Source organism: Liolophura sinensis, chromosome 12 (assembly GCF_032854445.1).
Source record: "Liolophura sinensis isolate JHLJ2023 chromosome 12, CUHK_Ljap_v2, whole genome shotgun sequence".
In the NCBI taxonomy this organism is placed as follows: Eukaryota; Metazoa; Mollusca; class Polyplacophora; order Chitonida; family Chitonidae; genus Liolophura; species Liolophura sinensis.
Window position 1 is genome coordinate 4,491,133 of NC_088306.1, and position 25,740 is coordinate 4,516,872.

Sequence of the window (25,740 nt, forward strand, 5' to 3'; positions counted from 1 at the left end):
TATAGGGACTGTCTCCAAATGATTGTAAAAGCGAGTATTTATTCCATTCCAAATTTAAGTTAGCTTTATGGAAGACGTAATAGATAAGACTGTTTTGTGATACATGCTAAAGTTTAGGTAGATTTGCCAGCTGTTGAGAACGAAAATTCTTTTTCTGAAAATAGACCTAGTAACAAAGCTACATGTACCAAAGACCTCGTGTGTAGTGAACTATATATATGTAAATGCAACAAGGGTTCAATACATAAAATACTTCTCGAGATATTGCATTCTATTAAACGAAAGAGACCGTTATGAATTTTGTAATTTACGGTAACTGATTGAACACGAGACATAAACGATGGATCTTTCCGCATAATTTTGTTGTGCTTTACTTAAATGCTAAATCTGGGCTTATTTCATGCAGTACATTTACTTGTACTTAAACATTGCTTTAACTGTTATTAATACTGGCACTCCGGTATGACATTAGCTCTCGCTAAACTACATGTAAGCGAAGGGGCCCTAAAATTGAATTTGTGTCACTGTGCTCATGTGTGCGCCGTTGTTTGTCCAACGTGTACCCCTTTCCCTGTGTGCCCCTCTCAGTGCCTAAAATTACTCACCTCTTCAGGTACAGCGTCCTTGTCCACCTGGGACACCTGATGGACATCATGACCAGCGTCCAGTCTGTAAGGGCCGCCTACGCCTCCCAGTCCCGCTGTGTCAGCACCACCTAGTGGGGGATCAACACACTTGTTAATAACCGCACACTTTTCAGATTTACACATGTACCACAAAGGCAAACTTAACCGACATTTTCCAATCTTCACTTCCACATTTATAATTACAAGGTATTCTGGAGGGTGCTGACTTTCTCTCCGGTCATAAGCGGGAAGGTCTCCCAGCAACCGGCGGATGATCATGAGTTCCCCCGGGTTCTGCCCGGTTTCCTACCACCACAATGCTGGCCAATGTCGTATAAATGAAATATTCTTGAGTACGGTGTAAAGCATAATCAAATAAATAGACAAATATTCTTGAGGGATAATGTTACAGTTCATGCTGGTTTCCTCTCCGGGCATATTTAGTAAGGCATGCTAATGGATGGCTGTGCGTTTCCCCTGATGCACTTTCAACGTATAAGTGAAATATTCTTGAGCAGGATGTACGTCACCAATTAAATAATTAATATTCTGATAAACCAGATCCTCGCTGGACCATTCGATCAAAACGCTGCTCGGGCTCTGAAAGAATGAATGAATGATTATGGCTTAACGCCACATCAGCAATATTTCAGCCATATTTTGGCGAGGCTCTGAAGAGGTAGACCTATTTCAGTTTCATGCTTTAACTGAACGTATACATCAATGCCATGCTTAGCAAAGTGTTTTTAGTAAACTTAATTAATATTTATACAATAATTCATTTCATACTCCTTCATATATCATTTAAAGCGTCCACGATGACTCGTAGGCATAGATCTCGTGGCAGCCAACCAATGATTAATGAGGTTTGGCACAGACTCGATTCCAGTGTTTTGGCTGGAGTCTTTCCGTAAGGAGGTTTGTCACGTGTTCCCGGAGAAAGGGGATGATGTACTATAATCTCTCTGACGTCCTCTACTCACACACCTGACCACTGTTTTGTACATTAGTTCAATAAATAATGTCTCAACTCGGATGTCAGATGTGAAAATCAGCATTTTATTGGCTGACCATAGTTCTGCCTTCTTTGTTTTAGTCTCCAACTTGGAACGCCCCTCCATAGTTTACCAGACGTGTATGAATTTTATTGGCTGACCATAGTTCTGCCTTCTTTGTTTTAGTCTCCAACTTGGAACGCCCCTCCATAGTTTACCAGACGTGTATGAATTTTATTGGCTGACCATAGTTCTGCCTTCTTTGTTTTAGTCTCCAACTTGGAACGCCCCTCCATAGTTTACCAGACGTGTATGAATTTTATTGGCTGACCATAGTTCTGCCTTCTTTGTTTTAGTCTCCAACTTGGAACGCCAATCCATAGTTTACCAGACGTGTATGAATTTTATTGGCTGACCATAGTTCTGCCTTCTTTGTTTTAGTCTCCAACTTGGAACACCCCTCCATAGTTTACCAGATGTGTATGAATTTTACTAGCTGACCATAGTTCTGCCTTCTTTGTTTTAGTCTCCAACTTGGAACGCCCCTCCATAGTTTACCAGACGTGTATGAATTTTATTGGCTGACCATAGTTCTGCCTTCTTTGTTTTAGTCTCCAACTTGGAACGCCCCTCCATAGTTTACCAGACGTGTATGAATTTTAATGGCTGACCATAGTTCTGCCTTCTTTGTTTTAGTCTCCAACTTGGAACGCCCCTCCATAGTTTACCAGACGTGTATGAATTTTATTGGGTGACCACAGTTCTGCCTTCTTTGTTTTAGTCTCCAACTTGGAACGCTCCTCCATAGTTTACCAGACGTGTATGAATTTTATTGGCTGACCATAGTTCTGCCTTCTTTGTTTTAGTCTCCAACTTGGAACGCCCCTCCATAGTTTACCAGACGTGTATGAATTTTATTGGCTGACCATAGTTCTGCCTTCTTTGTTTTAGTCTCCAACTTGGAACGCCCCTCCATAGTTTACCAGACGTGTATGAATTTTATTGGCTGACCATAGTTCTGCCTTCTTTGTTTTAGTCTCCAACTTGGAACGCCACTCCATAGTTTACCATACGCTTATGAATATAAAGCTTGAATCTTCATGCTTGTTTGTAAGCTCTATCATGATTGTTTGCACAGGTATCTTTACCATAACAGAAACCAAACTATTAACTTGTTGTTCTAATGATGTACTGCAGTACATACATTCATACATAGCTGCTTTTTTCCTGTAATAATTATCCTCAGGCCGATGGAGGATAAAATGCCAAAATACCGAGTCTCAAAGAACATTCCCTTTTTGGAGTTTTCTACTTGTGTATTACATAAAACTACCATGCAATACACTAAAACTCCTCAGACTTGAGCATATCGAACGAATGAACTATGTTCTGTTTTAATGTGTTCAGAAGAACTCAAAGAAAAAAACAAAGAAGGCTTCCCTTTTTGGAGTTTTCTACTTGTGTATTACATAAAACTACCATGCAATACACTAAAACTCCTCAGACTTGAGCATATCGAACGAATGAACTATGTTCTGTTTTAATGTGTTCAGAAGAACTCAAAGAAGAAAACAAAGAAGGCTTCCCTTTTTGGAGTTTTCTACTTGTGTATCACATAAAACTACCGTGCAATACACTTAAACTCCTCAGACTTGAGGAACGAATGAACTATGTTCTGTTTTAATGTGTTCAGAAGAATTCAAGTGTAATCTTTAAAGCATTAAGTCTAAGATAAGTACACAAGTGTTTCCCTGGAGACAAACAGCATCCCAGACAGCCTTGGGGTGGGAAAATTATGTTTCAAGTGCAACTGAATCTGATTCTGAATGTTCATGTAGATCTGGTCAATGGTGGAAAAACCTCAGCCTTAGCTAAGACACAACATGTTTAGATCTAATCTGCATAAAATAACCATGATGACCTTGAAAAATAGGTCAAGGTCACTGAAAATCAATAATGTTTTTCTCCCATATATGTGACGTAAGTTTCAACAGCTTAGCTCCTTGCCTTTAAAGATATCATGTTCACAAGCATTTAACTTTAAGCAAAAATGTTCAACTTGAAAAAAATAGGTCAAGGTCACTGAAAATCAATAACGTTTTTCTCCCATATATGTGACGTAAGTTTCAACAGCTTTGCTCCACGCATTCAAAAAATATCATGTTTACAAGCATTACATGTCATTTAACTTTAAGCAGAAATGTTCACCTTGAAAAAAAATAAGTTCAGGTTACCGAAAATCAATAAGGTTCTTCTCCATGGCTTTGTACATCTATGAAACAAATTTGGTACATTTCACTTACAGCGTTGTAAAGATACAGCATTTATAAGAAGGACAGGCCGCCTGCCCAGGTGTTCCTGCCTACATTAACAGGGTCACCGTGGTAACAGCTAAGGTACAATGTACCCCTTACCTATAACCCGTGCCCAGGTGTTCCTCCCACATAGGGCACATTATCAGGGTTACCATGAGGTATACTGTACACCTTCCCTGTACCCCCTGCCCAGGTGTTCCCTCCCACATGGGGCACGTTATCAGTGTGACTATGATAACAGCTGAGGCACAATGTACACCTTACCTGTACCCCCAGCCCAGGTGTTCCCTCCCACATGGGGCACATTATCAGGGTCCTCTTTGCCGTGTTTTGGAGATGTTGGGTCTCGGCCTTTGCCGTCTTTATCTATGGTCATCTACAAATCAACAAAGATATTACTTACAAAACTTAAAGATGTCTTACTTACTTAAGATATTACATTTTCCTTGAAACTGTTATTGAAATGTCTCAATTTTATTCTTGATGGAAAAGGGCCCAAGAGAACATCAAAAAGCCAACTTACAAAATTCTTGTAAAAAATTTGTAAAAAGGTACAACATTAGAAAAACCTGTCAATAAAAGCTTTTTACAAACATGTCATTATTGTAAAACTGAAAATCCTCTTAGAATCCGCAATTATATCAATACAGACATGAAATCTATGTAAAGCTGTTTTTGTCACAGTATGGCTACAATACTGCACCCAGAGTGGCATTAAAGCAACTATAATAATAATACACCACGCTGTACTTGTAAATGCTTATAATTCCCTTGTCCAATCCACCCCAAACCCACAACACAAGCACACCAAGCCCTACCTGTAAATGCTTATCCTCCCCTTGTCCAATCCAACCCAAACCCACAACACAAGCACACCAAGCTGTACCTGTAAATGCTTATCATCCCCTTGTCCAATCCACCCCAAACCCACAACACAAGCACACCAAGCTGTACCTGCAAATGCTTATCATCCCCTTGTCCAATCTACCCCAAACCCACAACACAAGCACACCAAGCTGTACCTGTAAATGCTTATCATCCCCTTGTCCAATCCACCCCAAACCCACAACACAAGCACACCAAGCTGTACCTGCAAATGCTTATCATCCCCATGTCCAATCCACCCCAAACCCACAACACAAGCACACCAAGCTGTACCTGCAAATGCTTATCATCCCCTTGTCCAATCCAACCCAAACCCACAACACAAGCACACCAAGCTGTACCTGCAAATGCTTATCATCCCCTTGTCCAATCCAACCCAAACCCACAACACAAGCACACCAAGCTGTACCTGCAAATGCTTATCATCCCCTTGTCCAATCCAACCCAAACCCACAACACAAGCACACCAAGCTGTACCTGCAAATGCTTATCATCCCCTTGTCCAATCCAACCCAAACCCACAACACAAGCACACCAAGCTGTACCTGTAAATGCTTATCATCCCCTTGTCCAATCCACCCCAAACCCACAACACAAGCACACCAAGCTGTACCTGCAAATGCTTATCATCCCCTTGTCCAATCCAACCCAAACCCACAACACAAGCACACCCAGCTGTACCTGTAAATGCTTATCATCCCCTTGTCCAATCCACCCCAAACCCACAGCACAAGCAAACCAAGCCAGACCTGTAAATGCTTATCATCCCCTTGTCCAATCATATTTCTCCACTGCTGAAGTGACCGGCCTAAGTTGACAAGACTGGTCTCCCAGAGTCGAACACACCCTCCTGCATCCACGGTAACCAGCCCGTCGTCACTCATTGGTGCCATGAAAATGTTGACGTCTGTTACGCTGAGTAACCAGGAAGTGTAAGGGGACTGACGTGATGCTCTGAAACGTTCATGAATAGAGTGACGTGGCAAGAGTGATGCCCTGAAACGTTCATGGATAGAGTGACATGTGGCAAGCGTGACGCCCTGAAACGTTCATGAATAGAGTGACATGTGGCAAGTGTGACGCCCTGAATCGTTCATGGATAGAGTGACACATGGCAAGAGTGACGCCCTGAAACGTTCATGGATAGAGTGACATGTGGCAAGTGTGACGTCCTGAATCGTTCATGGATAGAGTGACACATGGCAAGAGTGACGCCCTGAAACGTTCATGGATAGAGTGACATGTGGCAAGTGTGATGCCCTGAATCGTTCATGGATAGAGTGACATGTGGCAAGCGTGACGCCCTGAAACGTTCATGGATAGAGTGAAAAGTGGCAAGCCTGACGCCCTGAAACATTCATGGATAGAGTGAAATGTGGCAAGCGTGATGCCCTGAAACGTTCATGGATAGAGTGACAAGTGGCAAGCGTGACGCCCTGAAACGTTCATGGATAGAGTGACATGTAGCAAGTGTGACGCACTGAAATGTTCATGGATAGAGTGACAGGTGGCAAGAGTGACGCCCTGAAATGTTCATGGATAGAGTGACATGTGGCAAAAGTGACACCCTGAAACGTTCATGGATAGAGTGAAATGTGGCAAGCGTGACACCCTGAAACGTTCATGGATAGAGTGAAATGTGGCAAGCGTGACACCCTGAAACGTTCATGGATACAGTGACATGTGGCAAGCCTGATGCCTTGAAACGTTCATGGATAGAGTGACATGTGGCAAGCGTGACACCCTGAAACATTCATGGATAGAGCGACATGTGGCAAGCGTGACGCCCTGAAACGTTCACGGACAGAGTGAAATGTGGCAAGCGTGACGCCCTGAAACGTTCATGGATAGAGTGACATGTGGCAAATGTGACGCCCTGAAATGTTCATGGATAGAGTGACATGTGGCAAGCGTGATGCCCGGAAACGTTCATGGATAGAGTGAAATGTGGCAAGCGTGACGCCCTGAAACATTCATGGATAGAGTGACATGTGGCAAGAGTGATGCCCTGAAACGTTCACGGATAGAGTGACATGTGGCAAGCGTGATGCCCGGAAACGTTCATGGATAGAGTGACATGTAGCAAGCCTGACGCCCTGAAATGTTCATGGATAGAGTGACAGGTGGCAAGCGCTTTTTACTTTCGGTGTTTCAGTGCTGCTTTGTTACGCCATTATTTCAGTTCATGTCAGCCCCATTCAGCTAGACATTAAAGCCATTTTTGTCAATGCAGAGCACTCTGGTTCCTACATAAGTATTTATTTATTTAATTATTTATTTATTTGTTCAACTGATGTTTTATGCCAGGATTAAGAACAGTTATACAACGGCAGCCAGCATTATGGTGGGAGGAACCCATGACCATCCGCAGGTTGCTAGCAGAACTTCCCCAAGTATGACTGGAGAGGAAGCTAGCATGAGCACTGGCCAGATGCTCCAACATCTTGCTGTGCTGGCAGGTTAACTATTCAGCCACTGAGACACCCTCATCCTCTCCATGAATATTGCAGCATTATTGCCATGCCAAAATCTCTGTCAAACTTTTATTGTCTGGATATAATCATTACATACATACAAATATATATATATATATATATATATATATATATATATATATATATATATATATATATATATATATATATATTTATATTTATATATATATATATATTTATATATATATACATATAAAATTAAATACCACATGTGTATGTGGTATGCGGAGATAGTGGAATGCATATACCCTGACATTGTGACACACTCTCAAAGATTCTAATAAATACCCAACGCACATTTCGACTTTGTAAACTACAGAATAATTTCTACGACACAAAGTACATGTACATACCCAGGGACAGGGATGTAACGAAGTTTGTGATTGGCTGCATCAGTCACCTCCAAGTAGCCACTCAGATCTCTTGGTTTCACACCTGCTCAACAGATGGATCATTAAAATCCAATCAAACACAATAATTTATAGACTTAAATTTGAAAATTCAAAGTGACAATTACATTCAGCAAAATGCATGAGTTTTTAAAACAGACTTTACAGACAAAATTAGTAGCTTTGGAAACACTGACATAAGTCTTACAATATTCCAACTTTATTTGATACATGTACATGTACGTTTATCTATTTTTATAGTTTTACACTGCACTCAAGAAAATTTCACATGAAGGAAGACACTCATGTGTACATGGATGAAATCAAACAGAGCCTGGGAGCAAAGCTGGCAGACTGTGGGGGAAACCAATAACAAAATAAAGAAACAAGATAGTATCTAGAGAAACTAAGCATGACCTAGGGAAACCAAAAAAACAAAAGACCGAAACCCAGCCATGGTTAATAAAACCAAGCAGATTCTGGAAAACTCAGCACAGAAAAGGAAACAAAGTGGAGCCTGTGAAAACTTACACATCAGGGAAACTAAGCGCAGATTGGGGAAACCAAGCACAGATCGGGGAAAACAAGCGCAGAAACCAAGCGTACATTGGGATAACCAAACGCACATCTGGGAAACCAAACCCAAATCGGGGCAACCAAGCAAAGATCAGGGAAACCAAGCGCATATAGGGGAAACCAAGCCCAGATCAGGGAAACCAAGCGCATATAGGGGAAACCAAGCCCAGATCAGGGAAACTGGTGTTGTCGGCCAACGAAAACATGATGAATGTCATAATTACACCAATAAATGCTGGTTTCGCATATAGTCTACATTTAGAGAGAAATATAATCTAACTGTTCATGTAAAATGGCAACGAAAACATTTCATGACTATTCCGTGACCCTCACCATAAGGATAAGCAGCCTCTGGGACATTGCGTGTGTTCAAGGCTCGGATGACCTGGCCTGATTTTGGTAAGTAGGCCAATGTCGCACCCAAATTTGGCGCGGCAGGTTTTATGCTCCCCATCAGCCCAAACAGCGGGTCAGCCTTGGAGTGCTTGTCATTATCAGGCAGAGGTTCTCGGGGAGAGACGTAAATCTCATGGGGAGGCTAAAAAGCGTCACCGGAAAACAGACAGTAGTGATAATAAATATCAGAAAACAGTCAGTAGTGATAACAAATATCAAAAAACACACAGTAATGATAGCAAATATCAGAAAACAGACAGTAGTGATAACAAGTATCACAAAACAGACAGTAGTGATAACAAGTATCACAAAACAGACAGTAGTGATAACAAGTATCACAAAACAGACAGTAGTGATAGCAAATATCAGAAAACAGACAGTAGTGATAACAAGTATCACAAAACAGACAGTAATGATAGCAAATATCACAAAACAGACAGTAATGATAGCAAATATCAGTACATCTTGGAGTTGTTGTCACAACACACTTAGTCACGTTATTTATTTATTTAATGGAAATTCACATAAAGAAAAGTGCTAGCATGCCAACCACTAGGTGCCCAAACCACTACTTTTATAAAGAAATACCTGTTAGACATATCCCTTGGACCTCATAACAATGAGACTGAAGCCAAAGATGCTAGAGATCTGATAAAAGGCTTTACATGAATGCATTTAACTTTTAGAGGGAGTCACGAGGTATCTGTTTGGAGAATGAAGAGTCTGATGTTGAAGTGATAAATACACCTTTGGTCAGTGTACTGCAAAGGTTCAACCTTCTGATCTTCAGTGTAATTTTTGCATACAATTATTATGAAAATAACCCTAGAAATGGTTTGCTTGTTTCACTAAAGATGTAAGCTTCATCAAACTACGCAGATTATTTCTCTTCACCCCATAATTCTCTTGGAATGTTTCAAAATATTGGCTGCAGAGGTGGCTGAAAAAGTTGAAGAATCTTGTAGACATCTTACTTGTAGGTCAGGCGACCGAGTGACCACACTGGTGTAGGACTCACAAGTGAGCACAGCTCTCCTAGGAGAACTGACAGTCAGTGTAGACATCTCACCTGTAAATCAGGTAACCCATTGACCACACTGGTATAGGACTCACAAGTGCCCACAGCTCTCTTAGGAGAACTGACAGTCAGTGCAGACATCTCACCTGTAGATCAAGTAACCCATTGACCACCCTGGTGTAGGACTCAGAAGTGACCACAGATTTCCTATGGAAACTGACAAGCTACCTGTAGGTCAGGTAACCCAGTGTTCACACTCGTGTAGGACTCAGAAGTGACCACAGCTCTACTAGGAGAACTGACGGTCAGTGTAGACATCTTACCTGCAGATCAGGTAACCCAATGACCACATTAGTGAAGGACAGAAGTGACCACAACTCTACTAGGAGAACTGACAGTCAGTGTAGACACCTTACCTGTAGATCAGGTTATCCACTGACCACAATGGTGTAGGACTCAGAAGTGAGTCCTAGCAGATTTGCTAGGAGAACTGACAATCAGTGTAGATATCTCACCTGTAGATCAGGTAACCCAATGACCACATTAGTGAAGGACACAAGTGACCACAACTCTACTAGGAGAACTGACAGTCAGTGTAGACATCTCACCTGTAAATCAGGTAACCCATTGATCACAATGGTATAGGACTAAGAAGTGACCACAACTCTACTAGGAGAACTGACAGTCAGTGTAGATATCTTACCTGTAGATCAGGTAACCCAATGTCCACACTGGTGTAGAACTGAGAAGTGGCCACAGCTCTGTTAGGAGAACTGATGGTCAGTGTAGATATCTCACCTGTAAATCAGGTAATCCAATGACCACACTGGTGTAGGACTCAGAAGTGACCAGGACTCTGTTTGGAGATGAGATGGTCATTTCCAGGGCTTGACTTAACACATCATCATTCAGAGGAGTTGATGCACCGTAGGTGATTGATGGAATGGTGTCTGCAAAAAAAAAAGAAAAAAGGATTTTTGATTACTTTCATTTTAGGGGTGGGGGAGGGATCAAAATTAAAAACACAATCTTAAAGGCAAACTGATCGAATTTGTGAGTGAGTACGAGTGATTGAGGTTTAACGTCGTACTTAACAATTTTTCAGTCATATGACGACGAAGGAATCCTTTGAGTGCATGTTATGTACCTCCTTTATTGCAGGATGGATTTCCACTGCTCTTTTATCTATTGGTGCTTCAATGAGACGACTTTTCAAGTAAGCCGAGCCATTATACTGATACGGTTCAACCAGTCGTTTCACTATCCCCTTTATGCTCAATGCCAAGTGAGGGAGTTACTACTTCCTCTTTTAAGGTGTGACTCGAGCCAGGATTGAGCCTGGATCTACTGCTCCCAGATCAAATTTGTAACAGTCCTCAATACATGTTCAGAATGTATTCTTCATGGATTGATCTGATTCTTTCACAAACACAAAACCTATAAAGATCTGTCCCAATACTCATTGGATTCTTTCACAAACACAAAACCTATAAAGATCTGTCCCAATACTCATTGGAATCTTTCACAAACACAAAACCTATAAAGATCTGTCCCAATACTCACTTCCTTCATCGTGAATAGCATGCAGGAAGAACTGATCATTCTGCCTCTTCAACATATACTTTCTGCAAAAACAAAATTTTTCCACCACTTAATACAAAGAAGCCTCAGCCTGAGTCTGGCATTGCATGTATGTCCATCACAAAATGACTACATCTCTATAATAAAGAAACCATGTTATAAAACACGTTGAGTCAGTTCTGCCACAGTTTTGTGAAGTACAGGACATCTGTCATGTTGGTATATCACTACTGAAGTCTGGTGGAAGTGCCATTATATTCGTTACAATTCAACAACAACAGACCACAGGCTGACAAAACTTTGTTAAATTGCATGTCTTGGATGACGGGGATACTACTTTCAACAACAGGCTTCAAATTTCAATCTCAAAATCTCTGTTTAACGTTGGTTGGTTAAAACAAATTAACATTAGCCAAAGGCTACTCATGCCGACGGGACAAACAATGACTAGTACCACAGTAGTAAATGACAATCGACTTAAACAGAAGCGAATTACATCGGAACAATGCACATATACTGATCCTCTTTTTATAACCTCCATATATCAGAGAGTTCCAAAATCGCACTGCTATTGCGCAAATGCTACACCATTACTGGTTCCACCGTGTTATTAAATGCAAATGAATAACAAGGCTTACGTCATGGCAAGCATGTCACATTTTCCTTTACAACTATTTTGAGGCTCTGTCTGGCTAATGCAAACATTTCAAAAACAATTCATGTATTGTGTAAACTGATGTTTTCCCAAGCGACCATGACTTACTTTCCCTCATTAGCCTCCACAATGAGCCAATCATCTTTGGCCACCAGGTGGAGTGATTGTATCAAGATTGGCAGCTGGACACAGCTGGTCACACCTTCCAGCATGTTCATCACTTCCACTGTGTCCCTGACAAAACAAACACATACATCAAGATTGGCAGCTGGACACAGCTGGTCACACCTTCCAGCATGTTCATCACTTCCACTGTGTCCCTGACAAAACAAACACATGTATCAAGATTGGCAGCTGGGCACAGCTGGTCACACCTTCCAGCATGTTCATCACTTCCACTGTGTCCCTGACAAAACAAACACATACATCAAGATTGGCAGCTGGACACAGCTGGTCACACCTTCCAGCATGTTCATCACTTCCACTGTGTCCCTGACAAAACAAACACATGTATCAAGATTGGCAGTTGTATTCAGCTGGTCACACCTTCCAGCATGTTCATCACCTCCACTGTGTCCCTGACAAAACAAACACATGTATCAAGATTGGCAGTTGTACACAGCTGGTCACACCTTTCAGCATGTTCATCACCTCCACTGTGTCCCTGACAAAACAAACACATACGTATCAAGACTGGCAGCTGGACACAGCTGGTCACACCTTCCAGCATGTTCATCACTTCCACTGTGTCCCTGACAAAACAAAAACATACATATCAAGACTGGCAGCTGGACACAGCTGGTCACACCTTCCAGCATGTTCATCACCTCCACTGTGTCCCTGACAAAACAAAAACATGTATCAAGACTGAGGGCTGGACACAGTTGGTCACACCTTCCAGCATGTTCATCACTTCCACTGTGTCCCTGACAAAACAAAAACATGTATCAAGATTGAGGGCTGGACACAGTTGGTCACACCTTCCAGCATGTTCATCACCTCCACTGTGTCCCTGACAAAACAAAAACATGTATCAAGACTGAGGGCTGGACACAGTTGGTCACACCTTCCAGCATGTTCATCACTTCCACTGTGTCCCTGACAAAACAAAAACATGTATCAAGACTGAGGGCTGGACACAGTTGGTCACACCTTCCAGCATGTTCATCACCTCCACTGTGTCCCTGACAAAACAAAAACATGTATCAAGACTGAGGGCTGGACACAGTTGGTCACACCTTCCAGCATGTTCATCACTTCCACTGTGTCCCTGACAAAACAAACACATGTATCAAGACTGAGGGCTGGACACAGTTGGTCACACCTTCCAGCATGTTCATCACTTCAACTGTGTCCCTGACAAAACAAAAACATACACTGGAGAGGATGTGTCAGAAATCTGTCATAGACAGGGGAGATAACTCCTCCCGGGATATTCAGCATTCCTCTACTTATAAAACATGCCACCAATGAAGAAATAAAATATTTTGAGGCTCTTGTGCATTAAACATTAACCAATCCATCAAAAGAAGTCGAAAATAAATTAGTTAATCCACTTACCCATTCACTTTGTAGAAAACCAGCATACCTTCAGCTTCATGAGCAAACTCACCACACATCCTGTATGTGGGCTGCAAACCAATCGATACCAATCAATATCCAACATATAATAAACACGGATATTAAACTCAGCACAGGTAGTTTAGTTTTACAATATATCAATGAGATTCATGAAATGAACAAGTAGATGGTCCACATTTTGTACATCTTCAATAAAGTTAAGATCTAAATGGTTTATATATTCCACATATAACTCATGTAGTAAAATTCGTCATTCATGTAAGGACAATTTTAATCCTAATTTCAAAATTCACTTTTTATTACAAGTACCTCGTTTGACTGGAAGCGCCACCTGTCCTTTGGAGGTTCCGGTAAGAAAGGGGAGATAATCCTCATGATATTCCCACTTTCCACATTGATACTCAGAACAACATTTGTCTGTAAGCGAGTCAATCAGTATGCACTGTAATTTGTGATACAAGTAACTAATTTACACTTCTTGACACAGAATCATGTAAGTGTAAAAAATTTACCATTTAAGAGGATGAATTAAAATATATTTGTCATCAAAGTTTCCCAAACATGAATACCAAGCCCCAAAATCACAAAACAATGTTAGACTTGAATTTAAGTTTATGTATATCCTGTTCCTCTTATTTCAGCTGAAATTTACTTCACAACAGCTTACCTAGAATTTTTAACACATTGTCAAGTAATAGTCTAACCTTGTTACATGGAAATATTGGTGTTAAAGTGATTTGAAAATTTGACTTAGGCCTAAGATCACTTCAAACATCCCGGGAATGATGTAAGCGGAAACAAATGTGTTCTCTACTTACAGAAATCACTGAAGAGGGACTGGTTAAAATTGATAATATGCATGTAACACCGATTACGATTTTCTCCGTGGTCTGTGATTCTGCTAACATTTACTTTGAACTGCGACATCTCGGTCATACAAACATCAATGAACATTCACGGCTGTGCTTTTTGAATGTTCTGTCGGATACTTTGTCAATGCTTATATACATTTAGTCTAGTGTTGTCTTTGCTTTTGACTATTCTCCCCACCTACCACTTCTTCATGGAGTACAACTGTATCATAGAGGGAGGCGCCCATGGCAGCGATCTTGACGTGTGGGCGATACGCGCCCCGGGTGCTGGGGAAGACGTCATACAAATCGATGCCCGTCATACTCCTCTGATCGGGTGACATGGAGTAGACACAAATCGGGTGTGCCGTCGCAACGTGAATGACATCTGACACCTTCTGACCTGGTGCTGCCCGAGATGCACTCTCCCCTGTTTGAGGTAAAAAAAAATGGAGAGTGTATTTTTTCATTTCAGGCAAAGGATTTGTACTGTCATTTTCTTAAATAGCAGATGTCAAATGTAAGTGGATCAAACTGACATATACCAGTACTGAAGAAAATGACGGCAGACATATCCTACGGTTATGACAGCGATTATTATGAACTTCCATTAAAATAATTCTTTACTATTACATGTACAAAATTCAAAGATTTTAAATTACATGTAATGGTAAATTACAGGTAACAGTAAATTACAGGTACATGTAATGGTAAATTAGAAGTAATGGTAAATTACAGGTATATGTAACGGTAAATTGCATATAATGATGAATTGGAAGTAATGGTAAATTACAAGTAACGGTAAATTACAGGTAACAGTAAATTACAGGTACATGTAAAGGTAAATTAGAAGTAATGGTAAATTACAGGTATATGTAATGGTAAATTATATGTAACGGTAAATTACATGTAATGGTAAATTGGAAGTAATGGTAAATTGGAAGTAATTGGAAGTAATGGTAAATTACAGGTATATGTAACGGTAAATTACATGTAATGGTAAACTGGAAGTAACGGTAAATTACAAGTAACAGTAAATTACAGGTAACAGTAAATTACAGGTACATGTAATGGTAAATTACAAGAAACGGTAAATTACAGGTAATGGTAAATTACAAATCTGTAATGGCAAAAAATGTCAGAAAATTCTCTGTAACCAATACTGATATTTGAACACAAAAACTATTCCCATGTAACAACATAGTGTTGTAAATCACCTAAAATATCCGTCATGACTAAGTCGCAAAGTTTTCTGAGAGTTCTATTTTGAGAAAGGTCTTCTGAGTTTTGTTTGGAATGTATGATACCCAACTGGAAAAATATATTACAGTTTTATAAGACTCAAAATTAATATTTTTGACTTCATTATGCCTAAAATGTGGGGTTTTTTGGGGGGGTTTCTTTTTACAAAATTTTTGGTTATTTACAGTAATTAAGCAAATTATTTTGGAAGCTTGCAAGTTGAGTGAGTAACAGTGCCTGACATACCATTACAGTTTTAGTTCTGCCAGTTGGGATTAAGATAGTTTATGTCAATCCCAGCCTAAGGATTTTCCTCCATAATTTTTAAAACTTGTTTGACCTTAATCTCACCTTTACGCACAGCAAGGTCACTGATTATGTTAGTGTCGTGCATAGGGATGGTCCAATAGGATTGCTGCTCTGTGAACAGGGAGGAGCGTGCTTCTGTTCTGTCCAGTGAGAACTGTTCTACTGTCAGTTGGACTGGACCCTAGAAACATACAGAGCAACAATGAAACATTTGAATAAAACAAGCCAAAAAAGTGTTAACTGTTTCCACTCAGGTGAGAATTCTCCCACCTACATGTATTTGAGAACTGTTTCCACCCAGCTGGGAATTGTTTCCACTAAGATGAGAACTGTTTCCACTCAAGTGAGAACTCTTCCACCTACCTGTATGTGAGAACTGTTTCCACTCAGGTGAGAGACGTTTCCACTCAGGTGAGAACTCTTTCATCTACATGTATTTGAGAACTGCTTCCTCCCAGATGGGAACTGTTTCCACTCAGGTGAGAGCTGTTTTCACCAAGGTCAGAATTCTTCCCACCCAGGTGAGAGCTGTTTCCACCCAGGTGAGAACTCTTCCACCTACATGCATGTGAGAACTGCTTCCACCCAGATGGGAATTGTTTCCACTTAGGTGAGAGCTGTTACCACTCATTTGACAACTTTTTCACCTACAGGAGCCTCCGTGGCTCAGTTGGTTAGCGCACTAGCACAGCATAATGACCCAGGAGCCTCTCACCAACGGTCACTGTGAGTTCAAGTCCAGCTCATGCTGGCTTCCTCTCCGGCCGTATGTGGGAAGGTCTGCCAGCAACCTGTGGATGGTGGATGGTCGTGGGTTTCCCCCGGGCTCTGCCCAGTTTCCACCCACAATAATGCTGGTCGTATAAGTGAAATATTATTCAGTACGGTGTAAAATACCAATCCAAAAAATAAATAAATAAATAAATTTTTCACCTACATATATGTGAAAACTGCTTCCTCCCAGATGAGAACTGCTTCCACCCAGGTGAGAACTCTTCCACCTACATGTATGTGAGAACTGTTTCCACCCAGCTGGGGATTGTTTCCACTCAGGTGAGAAATGTTACCACTAAGGTGAGAAGTGTTTCCACTCAGGTGAGATCTCTTCCACCCGCATGTATGTGAGAACTGTTTCCACCCAGCTGGGGATTGTTTCCACTCAGGTGAGAAATGTTACCACTTAGGTGAGAAGTGTTTCCACTCAGGTGAGAACTCTTCCACCCGCATGTATGTGAGAACTGTATCCACTTAGATAAGGTGGAAACCTAACAAAAAAGTTACAGGGGGCCTCCGTGGCTCAGTCGGTTAGCGCGCTAGCGCAGCGGAATGACCCAGGAGCCTCTCACCAATGCGGTCGCTGTGAGTTCAAGTCCAGCTCATGCTGGCTTCCTCTCTGGCCGTAAGTGGGAAGGTCTGCCAGCAACCTGCGGATGGTCGTGGGTTTCCCCCGAGCTGTGCAGTTACAAACTGAAAAAAAGCTAAAATATGGATCACACTAACCAATTCTGTTTCTTGACATTACCTTGATGCCAAGTGTTCTGCTCTCAACAGGGCAGCTCATCACGGATGTCTTCTTGCGGCCTTCAGAAGTTGAAACATTCCAAATGCCGGCAAATTCAAACTTCGGGAGAGGAAATCTGCATGAGGAAAGAAGAAAGGAAACCTGAAGAAAAGCTAGGAGTAAAAATCAGTAGATGAGATGAAAACTCATTTTCCTTTATATCACTGAGATGAAACATTAGCTGTGCACGTCCAACAGAATGACAAAAGCCACCAGACTTATAATGTCTCACCAATCACCAATCACAGTACATTGACACCACGTCCACAAATGATAAAAACGGACATCAATATGATTCTGCAATGGTTTTCTTTCCTACATCCTGTGTTAAAAAGAGCAAATACAGAGGGACTCTGAAAGACGGACTGATTGATTGATTGGTTCGTTGGAATTAATGCAACATTTGGCTCCTGTGATGGCAGTTGGTTTCAGGGAATGGAGTAAAGCTCCAAACACTAGCAAATAAAGGATTAAATTTTGCATAAAATTTCATGTGATGAACGAGATCAACATGAATGCGATATTCCAGGGAAGCCTACTGTATTCCCATGAACTTGATGTACCATGACCCGAAGAAGCACCGTCAACAGCTTATAGGGAGACGGAATCAATTTTGATTGGTTGGTGTAGGAGATAGGAAAGCCCAGGCAACATGTATGTCTAGCTTAAACTGACTTTTAGGTAGGTATTGCTGAATTTTTCAAGTGTGACCAAGGCTGTGAGGCATAAACCAGGAAACTATATGTATCTCTGCTCTCAACCAATCAGTATAGACTCTGTATCCCTTTAATGGCGGAAGGACATCATGAAAGATTGTCATCCCTCAGTGAAGAGCTGTGATATTACAAGACAGGTAAGCAGCAAAGAACAGTATTCTGTTCTAGCAGCAGACAGGTTATTAACATTTTTTTTGTTTATTAATCATACTCTTTATGCATGTATATGTGTTTGTTCTCATTTCTTAAAATCGAGGTCAGGTTAGAAGGTGGAGGAAACTGTGTAGGGGGTGGAGAAACCTGTGCGGGGGGTGGAGGAGACTGTGCAGACTGGGGGAAACTGTAGGGATTAGAGGAAACTGTGTGGGCAGTGGCGGAGACTGTGCAGACTGGGGGAAACTGTAGGGATTAGAGGAAACTGTGTGGGCAGTGGAGGAAATTGTGTGGAAAGTGGAGAAATGGTGTGGGCAGTGGAGGAAACTGTGTGGGCAGTGGAGGAAATTGTGTGGAAAGTGGAGAAATGGTGTGGGCAGTGGAGGAAACTGTGTGGGCAGTGGAGGAAATTGTGTGGAAAGTGGAGAAATGGTGTGGGCAGTGGAGAAAGCTGTGTGGGCAGTGGAGGAAATTGTGTGGAAAGTGGAGAAATGGTGTGGGCAGTGGAGGAAACTGTGTGGGCAGTGGAGGAAATTGTGTGGAAAGTGGAGAAATGGTGTGGGCAGTGGAGAAACCTGTGTGGGCAGTGGAGGAAACTGTGTGGAAAGTGGAGAAATGGTGTGGGCAGTGGAGGAAACTGTGCAGGTCTCACAGCTCCAGGCTAGGTAATTGTACTTGACATACTATCAGACATAATGCTACACCTATTAAAACCATCATTAGCATCAAAGGCAACTCGATAGTGCTACATATGCAGTTGTCTGTAAGTATACGACTCATGTGTAACAGGAAGATGAAAAATATTTCACTTAAATACATGTAAGAATGTGATCCTGATTGTGGGACAAGAAAACTGGAATGTAAGCCATCACCCTTCTCCAAATCCAATACACTGACAAAACCTCTCGAACGTGAAGCCAAAACAGCAAGACTTGGATCTGAACCTGTGACACACTGGTCAAGGGCACTATAGTCAGACTAAGCCAGTGCTTTAAGCTATGCTGTCATGTCACACCAACAGATGGCCTTGTATCAGGAGGTTTGTGAGGTACTTGGTCAAGGGCAGCATCTTACCCTGGGCACCATTATTACCTCCACCCATGAAACAGACAATGTACTGTCGTCATGGTTATATACATGACAGATAAACATTCTTGCGAACTCTTTTAAACACCGATCAAATGAATAAATTAAATAAATAAATTAAATCAAATAAATAGAAAGTTTGAAATGTGTACCACGGGATGAATATCACATCTAGAAACATATCAGCTCAGTCAAATTTTGCTCAATTAAACATGATGCTAGATAATGCCTGAAAAACAAATGGAAAAACAAGAGAAAAAAAGAGAGGTAAAAGATTCATCTCATACAAGTTTATTCACGTTTTTCATTAAATATTCATCATTGGGTACACATTTCAAATTCTTTACAATATTTGGTGAAATAAATTGAACAATAATTAATATCAATGATGATTTGATATTTTTTTGCTGACTTGCCCCGACGCTTCTCAGACTGCACACAAACATTCTTATATTGATACCATGCCACATTTTATAATACATGTATCTCCACTAGGATTACTGAACAGAATTATCTGAAACTGATAATTCCATAAAAAAAGCATTAAAACGTTTACAGCCTGCTTTAAATATGTGAATACATCATCACCATTGAAATTGCATCTACAAGTAACAGAACATTTGTCAGGACTTGCAGTTAGACTACATGTATCCTGCGTGAATTAGACATTATTTTTCACAGGCAGACTCTATGCATTAATTAATTATCAATGAAAAGTCTGATGGACACCATGACACCCTCCAACTATGTAATTCAATTTTAGTCACCCTGATCATTTCCCTGCACAGATTCATTGTAAAAAGACATGATTAAATGCACGTATTAAACACCTGTAAATTCCCTGAGATAGCCTACAACCTGAATGAATAAATAAGCATGTACATATTTATTTGTTTATTTCATTGGTGTTTTACGCCATACTCAAGAATATTTCACTTTTACGACGGCGGCCAGCATTATGGTGGGAAGAAACCGGGCACATGGCGAAACCAACTACCATCCGCGCATTGCTGCAGACCTTCCCACTTACAGCCAGCATGTACATAGAATCAAGTAATACACCCTTCTGTTGTGAATTAGTCCATGGATTTTTAAACCAGGCTTCATGGAATTGAGATATCCTAGTTCATGAAACATGATTTTATAAAGTATTCTGAGGCTGGAGTATGGAGTATTTTGCAACACATTTAGCAATTACTGTATTACATGCTGGCCGTAAGTGGGAAAGTCTTCTGCCCCCCCCCCCCCCCCTCCCCCCATTTTGATGTACTGGACACCACACACCATTATACAAAAAAATAAAAAAATTCCTGGTTACTATTCAGATCTGATACATTTTTCACAAACATCCTTTATAGTTTGCATTTCTAAAATGTCGCCAATTTACAAAAAATCTATAATGATATAGAACACCTGTACTGGCCAATGATCTAAAGAGGCTCTGACATGTGAATGATCACCATCACCATGGCAACCAGGTCATACCAAGAATCATAGTTCGATGATGTTATCATACATAAAAGTTTTACCCTTTGACACTCTCAAGTTTCAGTTAACATTTTACTTCAAATAACCACATATTCCATGTGCATGTATTTACACAGATGCACTCTCTATTCTCATTATTGCTTGCCATGATGAACCACACATGTACATTTAAACAATCATCAATTTAAAAGAATTAGTTTTCATTTTATACCCTAAAATGTTTAGGCACACATGCAGTCATCAAAACACCCATCTCATCATGCATCAGCCATTTTTTCGTTTTGCGCTTATATTACATGATGCTGTGTGGGAGATTTTCTTGTTATAGTGGTTGGCATACTAGCAGGGTGCAATGGCCCAGGAGCCTGGTTTAACTCCTTCCAGTCACTATGAGTTTATGTCCACTCTGGTTTCCTCTTCAGCTGTACAAGGTTAGGTCTGTCAGCAACCTGCGGATGGTCGTGGTTTCCCCCAAGCTGTTCCCCGTTTGCTCCCACGATAATGCTGGCTGAGTGAAATATTCTTGAGTGTGCCGTAAAACACAAATAAAATAAATAAATAAATAAATATAAGGCAGCGATAATAATCACTCTGTATTATTTTTAACGCAGTTTCTTCTTTATGACATAAGTTTTCTCAATAAATCGACCCTAATCTGAAAAACTCATTAATCACAAAGATATTTTTCGTTAACTAATCTTTAATGTCACATGTTTCTCAATCACTAACCCTCCCTCTCTCCCTGCAGATCAGATAGAGGCCACTAACTCCCTCCCTCCCTCTCTCCCTGCAGATCAGACAGAGGCCACTAACTCCCTCCCTCCCTCTCTCCCTGCAGATCAGACAGAGGCCAATTACTCCCTCCCTCCCTGCAGATCAGACAGTGCCTTACTCTTTGGCCAGGTTCACATTAGCTGACGTCGCCCCCAGGGGTATCCCATGTTTCTCCATTGTCTGTACAATCATCTCCTGAAGCTCCTTGTTGTAGGAATCAAAATCAAACACGTTCTTTACAACATTGGTTAGACCTTCCTCTGGGAATTTCTGGAGAATGAAAAAATAAAAAAGAACTCACTTTTACCCCAATTCTTCACTTGTTGATATGTAATATACATGTATACATTGTTTGCCTCCTTTCATATTTAAGACTACTGTTATGCATGCACATAAATCTTTCAAAATAAGAGCATTACTACAGTTGACTATTGTAGGTATCCAGGATTCTCTGTAACACTAAACCTTAGGTGTGTTTCTGGAAGCTAATCATGTCCATTTAACACCTCGCATCAATACTTTAAGGGCAAAGAAAACACTAAAATAAAGTATTTATCAGATAAAAGATCATTGATCCATGTCCAGGAAAATTGTTTGATTTATTTTTTCAGAAACTTAAATGCATTTAAAATATTAGTCTGTTGGGACCCAGAGGGTATCAGTGAGGTCACTGCAATATTTCTGGACCTTGAAACGAACTATTTCTGAAACAGTTCGTTTCAAGGTCCGTTTGCTGAATACATTCATACATGTAGTTCTAAATGAAGATGCATTCTACATGATGTAATATAGAAATCTGTGTGAGTCAAGTGGCAAAAAGCTCAATTGACATCACCTGTCCCAATATGGTAAGAAAACTCCAAAGTACAATCCAAAGTTTTAAATGCATTTTACTAGCTCAAAAAATATTCCAAAAAAATAAATCAAACTATTTTCCTGGACAATATTTGACATGCAATTCATGCTAGTATGTTCTTTGTCTCTAAAGTGATCTAGTCTATCAAAAGTTTTATACTGCATACACTTGTAAATCTGCGAAGGAAGTTCCATACATAATGGCGTGTGGCGCAGACAGAGACGAGGTACCTACGTGTACATCTAATGACAGTAACCACCATTCACAGGCCGCCTTGTACACACAAGGAGTCTCTGTACAATGACTTGAGAGCTTCACACCAATGAGGTCCCTGTGAATTCAAATCCAGCTCATCCTCACTTCCTCTCAGGTCGTGTTTGTCTGGCAGCAACCTACGGATTGTTGTGGGTAGAGTTTTCTCCACCATAATGCTGGCCACCATCACAGAAGTAAAGCATTCTTTAGAACGGTGTCAAAACACCCATCAAAACAAACAAGCAAGCGTGTACATGATTTTTCAATGTGAAAATGTCGAAAGTCCTCACCTCAAGATGTTTGACCATATTGACGACCTCTCTCGTGGAGTATGGGTAAGATATCAGACCCTGATCCGCCAAGTCCCGTAACTCTCCAAACGCCACTACTAGCTTCTCCAGGACATGCTCGGGAACATGTGGGCCGTACTGTCTCAGCATGGACATCTCAGACTCCATGTTCGGGTTGTCAATAGCATGGCAGCTGAAAATGTCTCCTGTAGACAAACCGTTTGAAATGAAAAGACAGATCGAAAATCATTGCCATTTTTTCATAACCTTTGAGAAAGGAGTATATGTAAAATGCATACATATTTTCAGACTGGAAACTGATCAATTCAGTATAAATTTTGGGACTTTCTCAAATCATACAGAATGGATCTGTGACAACAAGAACAATACCAGATGAGATATTTCTGAAAGCCTGCTATATATTCACCAAAAGGTATTCACAGAGTGCTTTCTCACTGAAACATCGTGTCACAGACATCAAATACATGTATGACATCTCTTACAGATATACTATACTGACAACTACGTGTACATGTAGTCTACCAGTGCTTGCTCTTGCGCTTCAAAATATAAAGTCTGAGCTGTACTTGACAGCAGTTCAGCTGTGTTTAACAGCAGTTCAGCTGTTCAATCACTGACTAACCATTCAGCCATTAAGTGTGGCTATGGACTGGCTGGACACTTCACGGACTAACCATTCAGCCACCAAAGTGTGGCTATGGACAGGCTGGACACTTCACTGACTAACCATTCAGCCACCAAAGTGTGGCTATGGACAGGCTGGACACTTCACGGGCTAACCATTCAGCCACCAAAGTGTGGCTATGGACATGCTGGACACTTCACAGACTAACCATTCAGCCACAAAAGTGTGTCTATGGACAGGCTGGACACTTCACTGACTAACATACAGCACCAAAGTGTTGTTACGGACAGGCTGGACACATCACGGACTAAACATTCAGCATGGCTATACACCAGCTGGACACTTCACTGACTAATCATTCAGCCATCAAAGTGTGGCTATGGACTGCTGGACACTTCACGGACTCACCATTCAGCCACCAAAGTGTGGCTATGGACAGGTTGGACACTTCACGGACTAACCATTCAGCCACCAAAGTGTGGTTATGCACCAGCTGGACACTTCACAGACTAACCATTCAGCCACAAAGTGTGGCTATTGACCGGATGGACACTTCACTGACTAACCATTCAGCCACCAAAGTGTGGCTATGGACAGGCTGGACACTTCACTGACTAACCATTCAGCCACCAAAGTGTGGCTATGGACAGGCTGGACACTTCACGGGCTAACCATTCAGCCACCAAAGTGTGGCTATGGATCGGCTGGACACTTCACAGACTAACCATTCAGCCACCAAAGTATGGCTATGGACAGGCTGGACACTTCACGGGCTAACCATTCAGCCACCAAAGTGTGGCTATGGATCGGCTGGACACTTCACAGACTAACCATTCAGCCACCAAAGTATGGCTATGGACAGGCTGGACACTTCATGGACTAACCATTCAGCCACCAAAGTGTGGCTATGGACAGGCTGGACACATCACAGACTAAACATTCAGCATTGCTATGCACCAGCTGGACACTTCACAGACTAACCATTCAGCCACCAAAGTGTAGCTATGGACAGGCTGGACACTTCACTGACTAACCATTCAGCCACCAAAGTGTGGTTATGGACAGGCTGGGACACTTCACGGTCTAAACATTCAGCATGGCTATGCACCAGCTGGACACTTCACGGACTAACCATTCTGCCACCAAAGTGTGGCTATGGACAGGCTGGACACTTCACGAACTAACCATTCAGCCACCAAAGCGTGGCTATGGACTGGCTGGACACTTCACTGACTAACCATTCAGCCACCAAAGCGTGGCTATGGACTGGCTGGACACTTCACTGACTAACCATTCAGCCACCAAAGTGTGGTTATGGACAGGCTGGACACTTCACATACTAACCATGCTCAATGGTTAGTATGTGAAGGTTAGAGACAAAAAATCAACCGCATATGACTTCATGTCACCTTGCGCTTAACCTCTTTGTAAATTTGACCATATGTGGGAAGGTCTGCCAGTAAGCTGTGGGTGGTCGTGGTTTCCCTGTGCTCCCTTCTTCTGTCATGCTGGCGACCATCGCATAAAGTGAAATATTCTTCAATACTGCATAAAACACCAATCAAATAAATAAACCTTTGTTAACAGAATAACACATGTTAAGAATTAGGAACTTATTTGACCCGCACTGACCCACAAGAAGCCACAGTTACTTTATAGAAAGCCTCAGCTAAACTTCAGGCCTCAGCTAAAACTTCATACATTTACATCCAACTTTACCCATAGCTCCAAAAAAGTCGTTTCCGAGAAAAGGAAATCCTGGTCTGTTGGCCAGAACCATCATTCTGAAATCTGGGTGGGTAACGATGACATTCTCTGAGCTCGGCAAACCAGACGAGGCTGACAACAACAACCAAATAAACAAAACATCGACATTTTTTGTCAGACTAATGTTTCCATGTAAAAAAGGAAAACCCCTGGCAATAATTTAAATATTACGATGAATAACCAACCATCGAATACATTTAGTTTTGTTTGATTGCCACTAAACACCATACTTTA

General features: G+C 41.2%; 1 protein-coding gene across 1 annotated transcript in view; it reads right to left on the reverse strand.

Moving 5' to 3' along the window:
• Window positions 1-25,740, reverse strand: part of LOC135479059 (von Willebrand factor A domain-containing protein 8-like) — a 61,413-nt gene that overhangs the window by 7,968 nt on the left and 27,705 nt on the right. The window contains exons 24-39 of the mRNA XM_064758775.1: window positions 25,459-25,578; window positions 23,094-23,299; window positions 21,811-21,962; window positions 17,437-17,551; window positions 15,957-16,095; window positions 14,567-14,793; window positions 13,822-13,929; window positions 13,492-13,562; window positions 12,040-12,165; window positions 11,259-11,320; window positions 10,494-10,645; window positions 8,615-8,819; window positions 7,670-7,751; window positions 5,571-5,775; window positions 4,201-4,312; window positions 606-715 (exon numbers count right to left, since the gene is read on the reverse strand). Coding sequence (XP_064614845.1) covers window positions 606-715; window positions 4,201-4,312; window positions 5,571-5,775; window positions 7,670-7,751; window positions 8,615-8,819; window positions 10,494-10,645; window positions 11,259-11,320; window positions 12,040-12,165; window positions 13,492-13,562; window positions 13,822-13,929; window positions 14,567-14,793; window positions 15,957-16,095; window positions 17,437-17,551; window positions 21,811-21,962; window positions 23,094-23,299; window positions 25,459-25,578 — 2,192 coding nt within the window. The remainder of the gene's footprint in view (window positions 1-605; window positions 716-4,200; window positions 4,313-5,570; window positions 5,776-7,669; window positions 7,752-8,614; window positions 8,820-10,493; window positions 10,646-11,258; window positions 11,321-12,039; window positions 12,166-13,491; window positions 13,563-13,821; window positions 13,930-14,566; window positions 14,794-15,956; window positions 16,096-17,436; window positions 17,552-21,810; window positions 21,963-23,093; window positions 23,300-25,458; window positions 25,579-25,740) is intronic.